A 22,613-nucleotide genomic window follows, 5' to 3' on the forward strand; every position below is an offset into this window, starting at 1 on the left:
ATACATCTCATTTATTTTTGCTCTGGGCAAAGTTACATTTAACCTTTGACCCAGAGATTTTACATGGCTGGAAAGAAAGTGGAACAAAAAACAAAACAAATTCAATTAAGTGGGAGATAGTACTATATCTTGGAGATGCCTACAATTTTACTTTTTTACCATGAGTGCCCAGGAACTAAAATAGTCAGTTTATCCAGAACATTCCCTTCAAGAAACCTCCATTTCAATATAACAAATACATTAAACTTTGATCATGAGTTGGTTACCTTAGTCTTTTTAAAAATAATATTTATTAAACAGTGGTTATTTAGGAGGTTTTCCTCTGTTTTAGCAGTACAGGGACATTCTTTATTTAAAAAAAAGATTTTTACAGGGGAAGAAATAAAACTTCATTAATCTAAGTCCTAATGCAGAAATCCTGGGAATTTGAGACCTTCCAAAGTATGCATAGGAAAATGGTTAGCCAAATAAATAGTGAAAACAAAATACTTCAGAAGTATGTTTTGTATACAATAAGTAGGCTTTATATTATTCTTAGATCAGGCCTGGCAAAATTTCTACTCAATAACACTAAGTCATAGAATATGGTGCAGAAATGCATTTAGTAGTTGGCAGATATTAAATGTTTTAGTCTGAGATGGGATGACCTGCTGTGTGACTTGCAGCAAGAAAACAGAAATTTGCATTTTCACCAATCTGCAGGTTCCTCATGAGTAAGATGGGAAACATGTTTTCTGTCCAACCCTCAGTGTTGGGGAGAAAAAGTAGCACATAGTTAGCAGTCTGATAACATAAAACATTTCACAGGATTGTAATTACAGGGTAATTTTTCTTACTACCGTATTTGCTTTCAAAATCATTCCTCATTTTGAGCTGCTCTTTTTTCAGATGAACCCAGTATTGAATGTGAAATATCTGAAATATTTCTTTGTTGATCTGACAGTGATGTTGTAGATTGCTGATAGGAATACATTTCTCCCTTTCTGCCCTTTAATTTTCCCCTATTGTGCTCAAAAGAGCTTCTGATGACTGACAACCCATCTTTTAAGAACTCTTCCAAGTACTTTCAATCCATTTTTAAACTTCTCTCTCCCAGGTTATAGTTCCTATCACTGCCAACAACAAAATTCCAGGGGATACGCTGACATTAATAGATAGATACCATCCACAAAATTGGGAGATAAGGAGGAAAACATGCAAAAACCCCAAAAACCCCACAGAAAACCACTGTCTAGTTATAGATCAGACCCGTTTCTGGTTCCGAGTCACTGGTCAGATAATTTATAATTAGTATGATGCATTATCAAGAAATAGCAAAGCCATAAAGAAATAGTGCTAGAATATTTAACTTCTTATACAATTTTTAATAAAATACTCAAACACTAGTAAATGAGTTGAGTGTCAAACACTGTTGAGATTGGTAAAGACAGCACTGGATGCTAACCTGTGTTCTTGTGACCCCGACCTATTCTCAAAAACCAAATTTGCCCCTAATTGAAAAGGGCTGAATAAAAGCTCTTGGTTCTTTTTGGTATTATCCTAAAAAGGATTTGAGAAACATGATCTTAAAAGACAGCTTGATCGAGATCATTCTTATTCTTAAAATGAACCAAATGTCTGTGTGTAGGGAACATAGGGAATGGAAACAGTAAGAAGAGAAACCAATGGAGTTTTAAAGAAAATCAGAGGAAAGGATAAAAACTGTAAAAAGGATGAAACTACACTTAGTGACATTGTAGCTTCAGTAAAATGAGAAAAGAAAACAAGTAACAGATTCTGTTCAAAGACTGTAAGTTTATACTCAGCCAAATAGGGAAGAAACCAGATTATCTTCCAGTACTTTTTGTCCAAGAATGAAAATGTTTCTGACAGCTGCAAGACTTTTTTCTGATGAGTATGACAAGAGAGGATGCTTTTCTTAACAGCTGCTAAGGACAAAATTTCTCTTTTTAGGAAAACTAGGTTTACATTGTTAATCAAGTTTCCAAAGTTGCACTCAAACATGAATGGGCTAAATCAACTCATGTTTAACATCCGGTAATAATGTTCTTACCTTAGACTAACTTTTATTTTAATTTAGGAGACCCAATAGCTGAACAAACTAGAAGAAAATCTGTAATTCAGGCAGGATCACGATGTCAAAGCAGGGATTGGAAAGGAGCACAGCCATCAAAGGAAAAGATTAGTGTTGGACTTGTGGCAAAATAAGGCATACATTTGGAATACTTTAAGGAATAAAATACATGCCTTTTGAAGCAAACAGTGGTATTTGATTGGGTGCCCAGCAGAAACAGGGATCAAAACAAAGTCATCCAAATACTGGAATGCTGAGAATTAAAGTTTGTAGAATTCAATGTGGACAAAGAGTGATGTCCTGTAAAATGTCAGTTCCACCCTAACCAAAATTAACAGAGGAACTTAGTTTCTAGTTTATACACAAGAGAAAAAAGCAAAAAGTAGCTAATAAATCTCAATATATTCTAAGAAAATACACAAATAGAGCTTCTAACAAAGGATATACTGATTCTTTCTGAATTGCATTCCAGACCCATGGATGGCATTATTTTTTCAACCTGTTAAGAGAGCTCAACATGGAGCACAATTTGATTTGGATAAATTTGGATAAATCCAGACTCCTTCAGGAATCAGGATAACGATTATACCACTTGGTTAAGTGTGCCATACTACTGATATTGAAGTTATGAGTTCAATAGGTTTATGGGCAAGTTTAGAAGCTGTGCCCAGTAATACAGTATTCTAATACAAGCAAATAACCATGTCAAAATAAGCTATGCTGGGACTTAACTGGCAGGCCAGCTTGGCAAGAGGAATGAATATAGACTGTACAACCATGGCTAGGTAGTATATACAATGGAAATATACTTTCCTCAATTATTTCAACTATTCAATCTTTTGTAATTCCTTACATACATCTAACCCTTGTTACAGAGGAAATAAAAGCCTTGTGTAAGTATGTGATATTTGTTTACTGAAATAGCAAATAAAACTTTTGCCACATCTTACAGGATGAGTAAACAAGACAGCTTCATAGGTAAAAGTCAGCCAGATTTCTTACACAAGGCCCAGGAAACTGCCAGGGGAATCTTGATCCTATTTAACTTAACTTTCCCTGAACCACTCAGATAAAAACCCAAAGACATTTTATTTTTGCCTTGTACCAAAATAGGATTATTTCCCAGTGATAAAATACCCTGTGGATGAGCAGATCAAGATTTTTCCCCTATAATCCTCCTAAGCACAAAGTGGCCTTCCTTTGACTTTACATTCTAATTACAAATGTAATTAGACACTGACATTGACATCTATTTTCCGGGCCCCGGTGATTGAACTCAATGACTTCTAAGGTGTGTCTTCCAGTGCTGTGAGAGGCCATGCCATATTACTTTCACAATTATCATCATAAATTTCTACAGAAGTTCACAACTCAGCTGCATTAAAACTAGACAAAAAAAATTTCCATGCATTTAGAAGTTGTGAAACAGAGGGTAGCTATATATTATTGAAGGTCACATAAAGCCACCGATTTATGTGGCATATTCAAAGGTAATGCTATGCCCACTATTGGTGGAAGTTGTCATGCAGTGTCAAAACTTTCTCCCAGATAAAAGATCTCACTATAATTTGTTTTAAAAAGACTAAGCATTAAATCCTTGGGGGTTATTTTCATACATGCTATTGTGAAATAAATGATTATCATTAGGATTCCACTGAAGCAAGAACATTAGAAAGTAGGTTACTTCATAGGAATTAAGTTGGTATTTCATTTACAGAAGGGTATGCATTCAATTAAGTATGTAATGGGGTTGTGTTTCAAGAAATGTGCTTATGAATCTCATCTAGTTGAAATTCTATATTTAACAAATGAAATTATTTCATCCACATGCAGATTGTGTAATAAAGATGTTGGAAGGTTAAGATGTGAACATTGTGCTAACATGTTGCAAAACTTTACCTACAGGTATACATTTTCAGCTAGGCTAACTTTCCAGTAACATATTTCAATTAGGTTTATGACATAATGTATTTCATACCTTGTAGATAAGTTGGAAAGATATAGGTGAGAATGATGAGCACAAGAAAAAAAATTTCAACACTATCCTAAGAGACATTAGAAATGGGATTTGGAAGGGATGCATATTTTGTAGGATTCTACAACATGCAGGAGTTATTCTCTCAGTGGTTGATAAATTTGTTAACATATTATGAACAGATTGGGCTAACCTGGAAATCATCTATCAGTGAATTGTATTATTATACCATAAACAAAGGCACAAGACTGAAAACCCAATTTGAGTGCTTTAAAGGAGGTAAAACAAAAGATCCTTATAATAAAATGTATTAGAGATGTAGAAATAATGTTAGATGACCAGTTTTCTAAGTGAAATGTCATTTCAAATTTATTTCCTTGCTTCATGAAAAAGAGCATTCTAAAAGCAATGTAGCCAGCATACAATCACAATGCTGCAGAACATTGAATAAGCATATTTAAAAAAAATTTACAGGACAAGACAATGGGATGGTAAACTGTTAAACTTTATGAAATAGAATCCAACAAGGTAGGACTCATGTGATTCCCACCATGGGATTATCACTTGAGGCAGGCCATTGATGGTGTGAATTATAAAGTAATGGAAACTTTGTAGTTGAGACTGGCTATTTTCACAGACTTCTTTTGGTAAACTGCAACTAACTTCACAAATTCCAACATTCCCCTAAGTTAACATTGGTGCTTCAAGTTTAGACTGCTAGCGAACTTACTTAAAGTTAGTGACAGCCTGATCTGAATTACTGCAGATGTATCACAAGAGATTGTAGTGAAGGAAATTTGCTGTATTTCTTTGAAAAATCTATTTTTCAAAAAGAGTACCCTTTAGGATTTTAATTCTTCAAGTTTGTTATGTCATTGGTGGTGATTCAAAGAACAACAAAAGCTAATACTTAAATTTTGGAGACATTCAATTAAGTATAGAATGGAAGAATGGATAGATGGGTGGGTGGATAAAGGGTCAAAACTTTACCCATTAAACCTGTTGAAGAAATCATTTCTAGTGGGAGCTAAGGCCTAAACTCTAGAAATATCACAAGGGTGTATTCCTGATAGTCTAGTACTAGTAAATATCTTATTGAAGCAGTCGAAACAATAAACAGTCACTTATTTATATACTTATATGTGTTAGGAAACCTTAGGCTCACAAAAATATACATGTTTTAAAACAGAAATCTAAGGCACACAAAATACTAAAACAAGTCAATGAATTACCCTACTTTACATATTCAAGAAGCAGAAATCTACTTGTACAAGATGGTCTATCAATGCACATTTGTTATTTACAATCCCTTCATATTCCTTTACTTGGATTAGTCAAAAGCTTGAAACTGATACTTTGCACCATATATTATTTTAGTATTAGCTACAATGAGTTTTCCTTTAGAGAGCTTGCTAGAACCATTTGCTTTTGCACCATAATCATGAGTGTTAGCGGTTGTGTGCTTCCTATGGCATTTCCAAGGGAGAAGCACCATTAGGTTTTCCACGCTCCCAAGGAATCTGACACTTCGAATGTTATAGCACCTTTGCATTTAACAGGAATCAAGTATTTAATTGAAATTTCTTCTTGTTCTAAACATTTTATTTGGGCAATCCCTTTTGTTTCTGTGTAAGTCAATACAATTAATGGGAAAAAAATAATGGGAAGACTAAAATAAAAAGAATGCTTATTTTCCTGTTACCTAGGCAATTATCAGAGAAGATGAGCTACACTTCCCCAAAACTAAAACACTTAGATAAACTACTTTAGATTGGCTCTTAACGGACAAAACCATATTCATAATACCACTCCTACTGTTCATGTGTGTGTTGGGGGGGGTGACGATGCTAGGGAATTTTTCTTCAAAAGATTTCTAAAGGAATTTTATTCTTATTCTGTATCAGAATGGATTTCAGAACAAATAAGGCAATTTGGGATGGGTGAGGTTCTTGCTACTTAATTTTTGTATTTTATCACCTTGAGACTTTAGAAGCATTTGACTCTTCTGAATCTTATTATGTCCCTCTCCTTTGGCAAACCCTTTCAAGAGTTATATTAAGAAAGCTGGGATGAAAGTAAGTTGGGGCCACTGTTACTCAGTAAATCAGAAGAGACCACTCTTACTAAGTTCCAAATAAAACATTAATCAATATTGGTGATATGCTTTCTAATTCTAATTTAGAGATAATTAACACATTTTGCACAATCTATTTTATATACGTAACTAATATTTGAATGAGAGGACACATTAAAAAAAACCATATACATGATTAGAATACATATTGCAGTTAACAAGATGGAACTCTACACAGCAAGAATAAATGATTTCTCTTGTATGCAAATATGCACAAACAATAGACGATAGGATTCTTATACTATACTATTTCAAGTTACTTTTAAAAATAGAAAGTGCTTTTAAAATATATATTTACAACTTATGAACAACCTCCAACCATTATTAACAATAATGAATTACTTTATACAGGAGAGATATATTAAGAGAAAGAAGATTTCATTGGTTTATTTCAAAGGAATATGCCAATTTTGTAGCAATGATTGGAAGATGTTGGAACAATGGCACCATGAAATAATAATTCAGCTTATTTTTAACTGTGTCAGTGTGGTTAAGCACCAGGAGCTGTGTAGAGTTAACACTGCATCTTGATTTTACATCATAGCACATTAACCTGTTAAAATCCTCTAAAAATGACTCTTGTTTCATAGTAAACAGACTTAATTTAAAGCACCAACTGAGTGATTCTATCAAGGTTAACACCTAACCAAAACATTTCTTTATGTATTTAAAACTATAAAACTTTTATTTTTGCTTAAAATGTGCACCTTCTATCAATTGTCAAAATAGTCACAGTTAAGAAATACCCACCCCAATTTTTTTTTTTAACCTCGGCCTTCAAATGGGTGAGATGAAGCTATAGTAAACGACAACATAACTTCTTTTTAACAGCACCTTGAAAAAATACACTGCGCAAAGCAGAGGCATTAAGAAGGGGAGAAAAGCCTTCAGACCCAATGGTTATAGGGCCCCGCAACATGTGTGAGAGCATAAGGGGACACGGTGACAACATTGTCATGGGTTAATGTTAATGCTTTATGAGAAGGAATTTGGTTCAATTCATTAACTTCAGGGTACAGTTCAGGACTCTCATTAGCTGCCTGGTCTTTCTGCTCTGAGGCCTTAGTTTTCTTATTCTTAGCTTCTTTAGCCTCAAACTTAATCTTGTTTAGTTCAAAACCGTGTTGGGGCTTATTCAGGTTTTTGTGCTGGTAGAAGACAAGGGAGAGGCGCGTAGGATGATTCCGGTTTGGGTGTTCAACAGGGGTCGTAGCGTGCAACTCTCGCCGGGCGCACTCAATCAAAACGGAGCCGTGAGCAGGTGCTATCGCCACCCCCCCAATATTGGCATCCAAGAAGATGTGCTCACTGTCTGACCAATACTCATCGATGTGGGGTAACTTCTCCTCAGCAGGTGACAAGGGGTCGTCTGAGAGCGGGTCGTCTGAGAGAGGCTCATCTGCTTCAGAATGCTGCTCTTCTTCTTCCACCAGAGAGGAAGCAAGTTCAGGAGGAGAGGTGATGAATGGGGGCTGCTGGTTTGGCAGATGCGAAGTTAGCTGCTCAGATGGACCAGTGGGGGGCTCATAATAAACCAGGGAATTGGCAAGGGGAGAAGACAAGGAGGGAAGAGGAACCACTCCCCCAGGCGGTGCAGTTCCAGGGCACTGCCCAGCGGCTGCACTAGCACCACTGTGTCTTGCAGAAGGCATTGTGCAGGTGGGGCTGCTACTTCTTTCTGAAAACCCGTATGGAACTGACGCATCGGTCTTAAAAGGAGTTGTTGTGGCCGAAGCAGTCTTGGGGGACCAGGAGAAGCCTGGAGAAAAGTTTGCCTCTTTGACTGGGTGAGGAATGCATGGGGTGAGTGAGTAGGTTTTAGTGTCCGAACCTTTGAAGATGAAATGGGGTTCAGTTTCACTTTTTATGTCAGGTTGCAAAGTCTCGGTTTTATTCCCTAAACAGAGAAAAGGACACCAAATATGAGGGTACGTACAAACAACTTCTGATAGCTGTTGTCTTTAAAGAATATTTTTAATGTGACATTCCAAAAATAATGTAACGACACTGATGATGGCACTGTTGGCCAGTTTTCTTCTATTTACTTTGAGTTAAATACATACACAATCATTAAAAATTGCATGTAGTTTGGTATGCTTTTTCACCCAATGATTTTCTTTGAAGAATTCTTCCCTTTGGAAATAATCACAAATAAATGCACAGATTTAGCCAGAAGGATGTCCACTGTTTCAAACAGCAAGATATTAGAAATGACCACACTGGCTATGAAGCAAATATTAAAACCACACATTGGAATACAATGCAGGTGGTAATATTACTACATAGAGCCATACTGAACTACTCAAAGAGATGCTTAGATACATTTTAGGTATTGTATGATCTCATTTTTTGAAAGGTAAAATAGGTATTAGTTTATAAATATTTCTGGGTAATGAAAGCATCATAACTGGCAAAGTTAATTATTAGGCAAAGGGAAGTCACATAAAAAATTTTAATTGCAAACAAGCCATTTGTAAACCTCAATAACAAGTGCATTTAGCTTCGTTTCTTTCTCACTAACTACGTAGATTATCATCATACTGGCCAATGCAAGTAATCTGCTCTGACAATTTCAAACAAACACATCAGATGGAATCATTTTGCTTGAGGACATTCTCCCTGTTCTGACGTTCTAAAAAAAAATTTGCAAGTGCAAGAGCAGTGGATTTTAGGACCAAGAAATAGAAATAGTAGCCATGTTTTAAAATAACTAGCAATATAATAGCAAACACTGATCTAATTCAGAAAATCTGCAACTTTCCCCTCAGGTGATACAACCTGGAGACAGGATAGTTCTCTGAAGAGAACTCAGACACAGGGCCCAGGAGTGGTACCTTAAGAAACCTGTGCTACTACTGTCTGTGGCTGCATCTGTTATCATTATAGAGGTTAAACTGCTGATTGAATAGACATCACGGGAAGGAAAGATCACAAGAGTGATGAGTCTTTTACTGAGTTGGATACATCCATTAAAAAGTTCTTATGAGTGAGATTTCAAAAGGACAAGGGTTATGGGGCAAATATTGTGCTTATAGGTATTAACAGGGTACTTATTACTAAAAAAATAGCATGTAAGGATGCTCCTGGGGAATGACACAAAGTTGGAAAGATGACTGTTGTTAACAAGCAGCATGGAACCAGATATGTGAATCTTAAAATAAACCTCTATTAAGTATCTATAAAATAGAGCTACAAGCAAAAAGAAATGATAATTCTCCCTGCCTTGTCTCTTTAATGAATCTCCCAGCACTATATAAATGTCTAAACTGTTATTTCTCTCATCTTACAAAAACAAAAAAACACCTCTTACAAATGTAAAAATCAAAGAGGTTGTGGAATACCCTATAATTCTAAGTTTGAATATCAGTATAAATACATAGTGCATTTTTTCCTTTAGACCTCTCAGAGAAACGGCTGATATAGGGAAGGTTATATAAGATAAGCCTGAAATATCTTGTCAGAACAGAAGCTAGGAAACTATCAAAGACAACTGGGACCCTGATAAAAGAATTCAGAAGCCAGCTTGATGAGTTTCTAATGACCAGGATTTGTAAAACATTTTCAAATTTAGTAAAAACAAAGCAAAACAAAAAATTGAACAAAACCCTAATTACTATGCTTAGAAATATAAACTATGTTAAAGGCCATGAGATCAAATGGACACTATTAAAAAAAAAATTTGACCACACTGGAAGACACTTGAGAACTAACTTGCATTCTGAAAACTGATGAATAAAGGCAAACCGCTAAGCATTTGATTTCTCTGTTAGAACCGTACCTCAGAATTGAAGTTCTTGATAGGGACAATATTTCTTTTTAAAAGAAGATCAACTAACAAATGGAAGAGGACAGACTTCATTACTCCTAATGAAATAAGGAATACAGAAAATTATGCTAAGTGTTTCTAAAACCATTAGGCAAAAAACGGACAGGGAACATTACAGTGAGTCCAGCAGGCTGACAATACCTGGCTCATGGATCAGTGTTAACACCACAAAGAGCACTATGTACTCTATGTACACCAGACACACTATGTACTTCCTAATGTGAAGAAACAGAAGAGTACTAGTCAGAGACAGTGTTCTTGCCATGGTGTAACCTTTTTAAAGCGAAGCTGAGTTTGTCTCTATAGGACAATGGTTTCTGCTATAATGAAAAAAGAAAAAAAGATAAAGAGGAAAAATGAGCTTAAAAAAATATATAGGAGACATAACAACTAAATATAATGTATGACCTTGTTTAGATGCTGATTTAAACAAACCAAATGTAAAAAAGCAACATCAATTAGGAGGCACATGGAGCAATTTGAACACTATTGGTACTAATGCATTATTTTTTGTTTTAGGTTATTGCAGTAATAAAGATTCTTTATCTTTTAGTGACACACACTGATGAATCAATGGATAATATGATATGGTGTTTACAATTTATTACAAAAAAAACAAAGGGATGGGGTCTGGGTCAGGGTATAAATAAGAATTGCTACGTATTGAAAAAATTTTAAACTAAGTGCATATGCGGTGAGATTCATTATATAACTCACTACTTTGTATATTTAAAAAAGTTTCCTGTAACTTTTACAAATTGCAATTTAAGAAAGAAAACTCTCAACTCATAACCTTCACTGCATTTGACTGATCTTCTTTACAGCTACCAGCCACAAGAGTTTCTCATATTTCTCTCTCATTTCCCCATAAATCAACTTCATTCTCACTAGCACTTTACTGAATCTGCTCTGGCAGGACCTCAACAGCTTTCAGATCAAATGATGAAATCTCAGTCCTGAACTCCTTTGATATGGTTGATCACTCTCTCCTTGAAACACCGGAGAAAACTCACAGTAAAGGCCTAAGTCTTCACAGATGCCTGCAAAGCCCGAGTTTGGTGGTTTCACTCTTATTTCACCAGACCTCCCACATCTCTCTTGCTGGTTCTTCCTCATCTCTGAAGCCTCTACAAATTGTGAATTCTCAGGATCTGTCTTTGATCAAACTCTATGTGGCTGACCTCCTAAATGATACCTCCAGCCTGAACTTTTCTCTGAACTATACACTTATTCAACTGCTCACCTTGAACATCTAGACTCGAATGTCTGACAGGTATCTCCAACTTGGCATGTACAAAAGTGAGCTTCTGACCTCCCTTTCTCTCCAAATCTGTTCTTTTCTCTCCATTTCTCATGATCGTTGGTTTCTCCATCTCTTTCCAGTTTCTTCAGGCCAGTAACATCGGCGTAAACCTTGACACTCCAAAACTAATCTATCTGAAATCATGTTGACTCCACCTGGCCCCAGACTGTACCTTTCTCATGTTCTCATTAGCCATTCTGCTCCAAGATCCATCATCACTCTCCTGAGTTTTTAGGACAGCCTCTTTATGATCACCCAATTTTTCTCTTCTCTGTCCCACTTCAACTTTCAACACAGTAACCAAAATGTTATTCTGAGTCAGATCATAGCCCTTTTCTCTTCTGAAAGCTCCGGTAACCTTTCTCTTACTCACAGTAAAGGCCTAAGTCTTCACAACCGCCTGCAAAGCCCGAGATGAGCAGCTCAGACACCCTTCTCACCTCTTGGATCTCATCTCCTACTTTTTTCCCCATTTCATGTTCTGTTCCAGCTCCCGCCATATTGGTGCCTTCTTGCGTGCACCAAGTATTCAAGGTAAATTCCTGTCTCCTCACCTTTGCACTTGCCATTCCTTGGACTGGAATGCTATTTCTCCAAATAAAAACACTGCCCATTGTCACTTCTTAGGATTTTACTCAAATGCCTAGTTTTCAGTGAATCCTTCTCTGACAACCCCTTTTAAATGGAATTCTTTTTCACTGTTACATTTCCAGAACTTAGAAAGTTCAAAGTAATCCTCAGTAGTATTTGTTGACTAGCTTACTTAAATTGATGGTAAAGGTGATTAAGGAAGACTTCAAGAAAGTGATATTGTTCCATGTATGCCAAGAAGAAATGGGTCTCCAAAATAGATGGGGAACAAATAATAATAATAACATGTAAAAAAAAAAAATGTAAGTAGAAAAACATTCCAAGAAATACTGATAAGTCACTTTTCTTAACTTTTAGTTTTGGCAAGTATGTAGAAATATACTGTCTTGGCTTGGACTCTAAACAAACTCTATTAAAAACATGAGATGTGAAGAACAATTAGCTAACTTAATTGATTAATTTAATTCTGATCTAAAGCTTCCTTTTCCTACTGCCTCATTCCTAAGACAGTAGCAAAGAAAAAGGAGAGGAAAAATAAGGTGCCAAGTCAAGTCCAAATCCTTCTGCCAAGCAAAGCTGTGCACAGAATGAGCAGGGTCCACTGGCCTCACCTAAAAGCGGCAACGATGAAGTCTTACTGTTGTTTGTGGTTGAATCATTCTTCCTCTTGATTCGGGAAATGAATTTCTTCTCTACGGCCCTTATCTTATGGGCGAGAACCTCTGTCATCATTGCTGCTCTCTTCTTCCCAGAACGAGGAACTGGCTGAGTAAAACGTGTTCTTTTTTTGCGGTGGGGTGCAAGGACCTCAATGGCCCCACATTGTACTTTAGCTTCCATTCCTTCCTTTGAGCCAAACTCATCTGTATCTGAAAGTTTATAAAGAGGCAGCACATGCAGCTGCTCCTCTTGAGGAATGACACCCAATGAACGGTTATCTTCTCGTGTTAATGTACAAACCTGATAGGAAGAAAACATGAAATGGGAAACACAGGTCCTGTACATGCGTCACTGTTATTCCCACCTTCTTACTGTTGCCTCTGTGGAAGGAATCTTTATTCCCATTTAATTTTCCATTGGTTACTACTGTTACATCAATTTTAGACAAATGCCTTATATATCAAACCACCCAACACTATTCAGTTTAGTAACTTACTGTCTTCATATTAAATATGAACTATTAAGAAGATGTTATTTTAGCCTATATGTAACCATATTTCTTAAGATTTAAATAATACTATATTCCTTGGGTAGAGGGGCTCAGTTATGATGAATTTTCTAATTTGCTGTCTTTTCCTCTAGGATTTTCCGCCTCTACCTGTAAGTGGAATTTATCTACAGAATTTTTTTCACACCTTGTTAGGATGGTATGTTTCCTTCTTCACTAAATAAATGGACATATTAATGAAGCAAAACAAGAGCAAGATGTTTCTCTTTCTAGCAGAACTTATATTCTAATAGTTAAAATTATTAACCCAAATAGTTTACCCTGATAAATTTTCTCTTTCTGCTTCACTTTGCTTCTATTCTAGTTAGGAGCACATCAATAAGTGTGCCCATCTTTCTTTTGGACGTAAAATAGGAAATATTAAAAAAATTCTGTCTTGAATATAACTGATCTCAGTCTTTTTCCTTATTTTAAAAGCTACTTTTATTTATTGTAGAGAAATGAAAATACAGAACTATATATAGGGAATTCCTGACTTTTGATACCTAATATTAATATTCTTCTTCATAAACTAATATTGTAATGGTAATTAACTTTCAAATGTCATTAAAAAATCCATCAAAAAAATCGAATTGTTTCATTATTTTTCATTACAAGCATTTGTCCTAGAGCTTCAAACTCTAAGATAGCAGAGATGTTATAGGGTTGGAAATAAATGAAATGGTCAAAATTCATTTTCAGGGTTGATGGAACTAGATGCACACGGATGATAAAGAAGGTAAGCTGAAAGTTTTGATCACATTATTTTCTCAACATCTGTAGTCACATTTTCCAGCAAGGCAAAAATATTGAGCACTCTGGGTGGAATTTGCTAATAATTTAAAAATAATCATGTTAAAAATTAGAGTCTTCCACCGATAAATGTTTACAACAATTTATTTGTCCTCAGGGAGACTATGCAGGGGACAAGGACTAGACATTAGGAGCAGAATTAGAGGGATGGGAGAAACAGGGTACAAGGAAAGTTGGCAGTATATTTTCAAGGGCTCAGGAGATGGAGATGCCAGGTTCTATGAACAAGGCTCATTACAAGAGCAATCACTAAATCATGCACAAGAGAAGAGGAACCAGATCTAGAGTGACTCCAAACCTAATCCAGCATAATTTCACAGGTATTTGGTAATGAGGCAATTGAGGTAAAATGTACTAGCCAAGGGATGATGATGAACCACTCTCTGGCTAAGATTCATCTGGCCAGGCTTATATAATTTCAATAGTGAGAAATAACATTGGTCTCAAAGACTATAGTCCACATCAGCAGAGAGGAGTGATACACAAAAAATTTATTTTGGCTCCTTAATCTATCACTGATAAACATCAACTGACCAAACAAGGAATGCAAGGTGCCTTTTGATGGATCAGTCTGCACTTGTAATCACACTTTTAGGGCTTGTAGCTATTTTATATAGGGCCAACCAACCAGATTGGTGTAGGGCAAAAAAAGAGGCAATTGCTCTTTATTAATCTGTTTTACGCAGTGAGAAGACAGTTACTTTGAAGCAAATTCATTTCCTTTACAAAAGGACTATATTGCACAATTTTTTCTGGGGTCTTCTAGCTTATTTAAGTATCTCTTGATTGGTCTCATGCTATGGGTATGTGATTCTTTCATGGCTGTAAGCATAGTATGCACGTCTAAATACAAATTTCTGGTAATTTTGGAATATTAATGTAACTTCATATATACTGGCATCAAGAACCAAAATGCATAAAAAGGACAATAAATATAGTAGTACAGTTCCCTTACAAAAACCCTGAGGTACAAGATGGCAAAAAAAGAGACATTAAGTTGCTTAACTTCCTACGTACCAATTGATGGCACTGAATTGTGCTTTGAATAATCATGTAGTCTAACTCCCTAGCAAACCTAGTATAATTAAATATATCATTGAAGACTTTCAACAAAATATTTGTTTAAGGCTGGTCCTGTAACTTTTTGGAAGTGCTTTGATTATGACTTATACAAATATTTTTTCTGTATATACACTATGTGGAACAGAACATAAAATATGATTTATCACCATAACCATAGTTAAGGACATCAGTCTAAGCATATAGCAATGGAGCTTCTAAGAATCAAAGCCACCCAGGTACTTACCACAGTGCTTCCATTATTCATGTTGTGAATGTCCCTGTGGGGATGGGCACAGAAGTCTAGGCAAGCAGTGACCCCAGAGAATGGACGACCTTCTTTGCTGCCAAGCCGACATTCTCGAGCAACATGCTCATATTCCACCTAAAAAAGAATGCATGACACAATTTTAAGAGACTGAAAGAATCTGCTTCAGGAATTGTAAAAATCACTTCCTGACAAAGTTCTTAATCACATTTTGTAATTTCAGAGATTTCTGAGACTATGCTGTATTATTGTAGTGACTTTGTAGAAGATAAAGCATTTCAGAACACATAGAGAAAAACCATGGATTATGACTAAAAGTAGGATAAGGACACTAATCCCTATTGGTGGTGGTGAACAAGAAGAGGAATTTACATTATTCCATTAGGAAGAAAGACTAATTCAATGCATTAATCATATATGCAGGGTCTTCGATGTTTACAAAAAGTAGACATATACATCTATATATTTGTGAATCAGTAAAGAGTGAATTTATAACTTTTTAAAAAGCTGAGAATTTGAGAGAGCATGCTATTCATGATAATACAAATACAAAAAACATGGATCTCTGGTTATGTTTCAAATTTTAAAAATTTACACTTATTTTTACTTTGATATGATTTGCAAATATTTTCTCACTTTCTCTGGTTGTCTTTTTACTTTTCAAGGAATTTGTGTGTCCCCCTCCAGCTTTATGATTACAGACATATAACGTATGTATGTTTAAAGTGTACAATGTGTTTACTAGATACATGTATGTATTGTAAAATGATTATCACAGTAAAATTAGTTAACATCTCAATCCCTTCACACAATTGTGATTATTTTGTGTATGTAGTGTAACACTTAAGATCTCTTAAAAACTTTGAAGTAAATAATTCACATTGTTAATTATAGACATCACACTGTGCACTAGATCTACAGATCTTACTTATCTTACACCTGAGAACTTGTACCCCTTGGTCAGCATCTCTCCTTCCCCACCCCAACTTACTTTCTTGATGATGTCATTGGAAGCAATTTAAAACATTTTTAAATTTTGATGATGTATTTTTTTCTTAATTTCATTTTTGGATTGTCTATTACTAGGCTATAAAATACAATGATTTCTGCATATTGATCTTCTACCCTAAAACCTTGCTTAGCTCACTTATTAGCTCTAAGTTGCATGTGTGTGTCTATTTCTCAGTATTTTCTACACACACAATTTCATCTACTATTAGAGATAATTTTTTCTCTTCTTTAGTCTGGATTTCTTTTACTTGACTAATTGCCATAACTAGAATCTCCAGTAAAATGTTCAAAAGAAGGTGGCAAGAGCAGACATTCTTCTCTTGTTCCAAATATTAGATAAAAAGGTTTAGTCTTTTATAATGCATCATGATGTTAGCTGTGGGTTTTCCACAGCTGTACTTTATCAGGTTTAGGAGGATATCCTATTGCTAGTTTGTTGGGTATCTTCATCATGAAAGAGTATTGGATTGTCAAATGTTTTTCTACAACTATAGAGTTATCATGTGGTTTTTGCCTTTTGTTCTATTCAAACATAATCTATTGATTAAATTTTATATGTTGAACTAATCATGGATTCACGCTTTTAGGTATTTCATTTCTAGAAATTATAATTCTGACACTCTGGAATTTTAATTTAATTGCCATAATAGGAAGACTCTCTTAAAAAAGACTAGATAATTTTGAAAGTTATCTGATAAATAGATATATACATTAAGGTTCAAATTTGAAAGGTTTTTTATTAACAATGATTTTGTTTATATAGAAATTTCAACCATGTTAAGAGCACTTTATAAGGTCCCAAAACGTACCTGGTTTTGATAAGCAACTGGAGCATACTGCTTATAAATTGGAGCTAACCGTGTAGCCAAACTCTGCAAATTATCCTCAAGGTTTTTTTCCTATAGGAAAAAACAGTCCGTAAAAATTGTTTCATAATGACATATTAATTTGAGGCATGAAAATGAATCATAAATCATTCTGATGTGTGTGGTTGATACACAATTCATACATACCCTGATAAAATATCTACCATAGAAAATTACGAGAATTAAAAAAACTAAGCTATTAGTCATTGTTATGCTTCAGTCTTTTGACATTAAAATTCTATGTTGTAAGCTAATTAGAAACCCATCTGGTGTTATAGGTAAGTTGTAAAAGCGCTCATGTTGCTAAAAATGAAAAACATTTTATATTTATTCACTAGCACTGGCACTGGAAGTGTATCAAGACAAGGGTCCTGTAGACAAGGGTCTATAGCGAAGAAAAGAATTCTGACACAGTGCAGCAAGTTTCTATAAAAGTGATGGCAGAGCAACACCCGTAAGGCACAACTGTATGTATCAGATCCTTGGCTAAGAGTTTTAAATGAAGTTAAGTGGACAAATGGTTGTCCAAAACAAGCATTTTCTTTTCTACACTACAATGGCTACAAACTGAAGAATTGGTAGGACTATGAGGAGCCTTACCACCAAATCAAGAACCTGGATTGCTACTGATAGTAGAAACATTTAAAACTTTTTCAAAGGAGAATTGTCACAAGAGTATCAAAATGTCACAGATGACAGTCTGAGGTAGGAAGCAGACAAGGGAGGCTTTGGAAACAACAGTTGAAAAACCACTGTAAAAGTTTTTCAAAAATGGTTATATCCTACATCAAGTCTGAGACTTGATAAATGATCCATTCACATTTGAGGAGGACAATAATTAAAGGGGAACTGAGAGCAAGGACGAAGGAGGGACTGCAGAAAGTTTGTGACTTCTGCTTCATTTGAGATTTAATGGATGCCAAGGACACAGAAAGAAGACCTTCACGTGGATCAGTTCACCTCCAGTATACACGAGATTAAAAAGGTCAAAGGAACATAGCAACATAGACATAGGAAGTTAATTCTTGAGTGCTTTTAACAAGCCTCAATCTTGGCAACTGTAAAGCACCAGTAATAAACCTTTTGGTTTCCTGCTGACTTATGTGGATGCTTTCACTGAAAAAAGAAACTCATGTATACACAGTCTCTAACTAAATCACTTTGTTCCACTCATCTGTCTATTTATGTATCTGTTACTTAACGTAGCTTCTTAAGTATAGTCAAGAAAGTCGGACCCTAATTTAAAAACACTTCCTGTTATATTCACAGATTAATTCTTCCATCTATTTAAAGGATAACTTTAGAATTATGATTTAAATACCTATGAAAAAGATTTTGATTGTTTTCTAACATTTGAAGTATTGGGTTGGGTAATTCAATTTAATGCCAGTAGAATTATTATGAGATATCCAATGTCACAAGTTAGACTGAGTAATTTATCATCTTTTTTGTTGAACTGTCTCATGTATTATGTAGAAATGTTGAAATTAAGTAGGCAGATAGAAGCAAACCAAATAAAGCTTGTAGAGCTGACTACTGGCATTATTTTATTAATGTAAAGCTCATTATTTATATAGTAAAAATCCAGACTTTCTAATTGTTTCATTAGAATGGATGTGTACATCAGATACAGAGTTTTCTTCATTCAGATCTTTACCTACTGGGGCTCAACTCTGTATTCCTCTTTTCTTCTCATCATATACCTGATCTTTAGAACCATCATATCCACATCCATGGCTATAATTATCATCTGGACCACAGATCACCCTCAAATTTCAGATTCTTATTATTGACCTGACATTCACACATGGATTTCCCTTAGAAATCTCCTGTTCAATGTATCCGAACTGAATTTATAATCCACCCTCTATAAATTGGGACCTATTTCAGCATACCCAATGTAAAGGAACAGCACCCCAATCTGAAAATCCTTCCAGACCAACACTACTCACCATTTCCTCTGTCATAACCATATTCCAAGTCATTATTATTCCTTCCCTGGACTATTTTCATAGCTAGATCATCTTGCTAAACCCATTCGTTGCCAACTCCACATTGTTATTCAAGGAGCAGCCAGAAGGACCTCTTTAAAAAAACAAGTGTAATTACATTACTCTCCTACTTAAGACCTTTCAATGTCTTCCAAAATTCTTGACATGGCTCACAAGGTTGCTGCATTCGCCTCACTCTCCCTTGCCTGCTGAACTTCCATTTTGGCTTTCTGTCAATTCCTGGAATGAAGCAACGCTTCTTCCTGTATTATAAGCACTATATAAATTTTACTCATTAATAAAAACCATAAACAAAATTGATCTCGCATTCATTAATTATATAACACTATTATTGTTATAGAATAAAAATTTAACAGTCACATCAATACTATTAACATGTTTATATATTGTTTCATCATATATTTGGAAAGAAAACTTAAGGGAGAACACATTATATCTCATTACCAAGTGTTCTGATCTCTGAATATGGTACCTTTCCATTATCAGATTAAATATCCTTCACAAATTTTTAGTTTTCCCCCTAAAGGTCTAATATACTTTGTGTTATACTTCTTCTATGGGATGTTATCTGCAAATGATAGTTCTCTCTTTGGAGCCATTTTCTTGTTTAATTGCAGTAGATGGGAACTCCAGAAAATGCTAGATAATTTTAGTTACTTCTTTAAGGGGATCATTATTAATTCTGAGCTTTTTCAAAAGATGTTACAATCTAATTACAGATACAGTTCAATTAATTCCTGCTGTCTTGTTTTGTGTTTTCTACTTATCCTGTTTCCTAATGATTTTTAAAAACTCCTTTCACTGATTTACAGATGGACTGTTTTCTTCTAAAGATTTTTCCCCACAATTATCTCAAAAGCTATAAATTATATTTCTATTCATTTAAAAATGTTTTAAACACACACTTTCTCAAATATGTTTTTTGGACAACATCTAGAGCAGTGTTCACTATGTTATGACTCATTAGTACTTGATGAAATCAGTTTAATAGGTCACAATTAGCATTTAAAAAGAAATAGAAATAACTATATTGGATATTAACTTTTTAGTGTTTTAGTATTATTTTTGTTACATATTATATAGCTAAGTATGGTTTTCTGATAGTTTTAATTACTTACATGCATTTATCTATATAGTTATTTATAATATAAAATATTTTTTACTCTTGGTTACAGCTCAGTTTCAAAAACACTGGTCTTAAGAGTTAATCAGTATCTAAATCCACACGGTCCAAACAAAGCACAAACATTACCACACTTAGTTCCTATATGTGCCCCACCCCCTCCCACTGCCTACCCACCCCTGAAATGATAATACTATGGAATTATACTTATAGGCTTATTATTTTAAGTTAAAAAATGTAAGTTTTCAACTTATTTAAACTTAATAGTAAGGTTGACTAATTTCTTTGCTCACCATGGCCTCGTGTCCCGGACAGATTGGTTCCGGTTTCATATATCTTCTTTCTGGATTACGTCCTTTAGTAATTCTCTCATAGTAGTTCTGTGGGTAGTAAACTTTCTGAGTCTTTGAAATGTTGGCAAATGGCTTTATTTATTCTTACTACTTGGGGTATAATGATTCTCTCTGGGGTTAGGGGAGAAGGAGGAGGGACCCAGGGACAATTGGAATTTGGGTTGATAGTTGAAGACTTTACCTAATTTATTTAGAATTTTAAACTACTTACTTACAAATATATATATTTTACTGTTTGGTCACTACTTCTTAACATTTATATTTTTAATTACTTAAAAAATATAAAGGAATGTACTTATATATTCATTGTGTAATCTAAAAGTTAAAAGGACACTTACATGTAAAGGAGAGCTTGGATCAATTCTAAATCTTCTAGGGCTTGGGCTTCTACCAAATTTGCAGCCATTGAAATACATACTCCATGAACAGCCAAAAGAGAATGAAGCTCCGCAAGTTTCTGGATCAATTCCTTGGCATGTACAGGTACGACTGTAAGATGGTATTGCAAAGGAATGAACTGATAAAGCAGGATAATACCTTAGATGAACATTTCAGGCTCATATAAATTTAGATGTATACATGGCTAATGAACTGATTTTAACACATCTATTATTATTTTATCTAAAGTAGTATTATTGTTAATAACACCAACCTAACTTACTTGAAGATAACTGTATTTTTAACTAAAATGTTTGTTCAAGATTATAAATCCAAATAAATAGCATAAACTACACAGATCTAAAATACCAATAACCTTGGTTGAATTGGAGATGTCTGAGGAAGGGAAATAAAGGGGCTGGATCTTAAGCCCTAGATCTGTTCCCTACCAAAAATGAAAATTAGAGAGCATCTTATGGATTTGGACTTCGGCTCCTTCCTCTGTTAAATGACACTGATATAATCCTGAGGACTGATTAAAGGGCAATAGGTATTTTATCACTTTGGGGCATTTCGGAAGCCCTAAAATAGGCTCTACAGTAAGAATGACAATGATTAGAATATACATACAAAGATATAAAACCAAGGAAGTAATTTATACTCTTGTGGTTCCTATTTGCATAATGCTTGGAACTTCTACTAGAATGTATGTAGTATTTGTGTAATAATTTAAAAATATAAATAAAAAACATTCATAAAAAAAGTGAACAAAAAGAACACAGAAAACTAGATATTACAATTATTAGTATTTTTTAATTGCAAAAGTCAGGAAAATGCCTGATACGTAAGATAGTATTGAATACAAAGAGGATCATTCAAGATACAATGAAATTAAAAAAAAGGAGAGGAATACTTCAAATACTTAAACTTTCCCTAAATTTTCTTACAAAGATGGGAGATGTTTTAAAGGAACAAAATATTATAATAACTTGATAAGGAAGAAAAATGGGATCAAAGGAGTTAAATTTGGAATTGCAGAAGGAAATTAAAGTCATCAACAAATTTTTTATAAGTGATTTAAGTATGTTAGTGAGATAATACAGTAGAAGGAGATTATATAGTTTAAATATTGAGTTAATTTAAAATTAAACTCATAGGAAATGTGAAAGATTGTGAGACTTAAAAATACTTTCACAGAATAATTTAAACATTCAACATCACCAATAATGGAACAAATTAACTTGAAGTAAATTTTAATGTAATGGACTGAGTATAGTATTCCTGCCAATAATTCCTGAACTGAACTGAATCAGGAAGAAACAGACAAACCAAAATTGAGCAATAGGTTACAAAATTTAGCCCTTTTTCCTTAAAAAAAAGGCAATGACATGAAAGACAAAGACTGCTATAAAAATTAAGAGACCAAAAAGATAAAATTTTGGGTAAGGAAAATTAAAGTATATTTTTGGAAAATAGGTCATATTTGCCTATGAATTGTAGATTAAATAAATGTACTTTATCAAAGTTAACTTTCATCATTTTGGTCAGTGTACAGAGGTTATAGAAGAGAATGTCTTCATTCTTAGGAAATAACCTCTGAAGTATTATTTAAGGGAAAAA

At 34.5% G+C, this 22,613-nt stretch overlaps 1 protein-coding gene across 4 annotated transcripts in view; it reads right to left on the reverse strand.

Annotated features, from left to right (window-relative positions):
- Nucleotides 1-4,391: 4,391 nt before the first annotated feature.
- The window catches only part of TET1 (tet methylcytosine dioxygenase 1), a 127,804-nt gene continuing 109,582 nt past the window's right edge, over nt 4,392-22,613 (reverse strand). For all 4 annotated transcript variants that reach the window (XM_037002899.2, XM_073240941.1, XM_073240940.1 and 1 more), the window contains 6 exons: nt 20,954-21,104; nt 20,556-20,642; nt 17,071-17,160; nt 15,230-15,367; nt 12,515-12,863; nt 4,392-8,080 (listed from right to left, as the gene is read on the reverse strand). In XM_037002899.2, coding sequence (XP_036858794.2) covers nt 7,071-8,080; nt 12,515-12,863; nt 15,230-15,367; nt 17,071-17,160; nt 20,556-20,642; nt 20,954-21,104 — 1,825 coding nt within the window. In that variant the 3' untranslated portion in view covers nt 4,392-7,070. The remainder of the gene's footprint in view (nt 8,081-12,514; nt 12,864-15,229; nt 15,368-17,070; nt 17,161-20,555; nt 20,643-20,953; nt 21,105-22,613) is intronic.

The sequence above is a fragment of the Manis javanica genome, chromosome 7 (genome assembly GCF_040802235.1).
Source record: "Manis javanica isolate MJ-LG chromosome 7, MJ_LKY, whole genome shotgun sequence".
NCBI classification, from domain to species: Eukaryota; Metazoa; Chordata; class Mammalia; order Pholidota; family Manidae; genus Manis; species Manis javanica.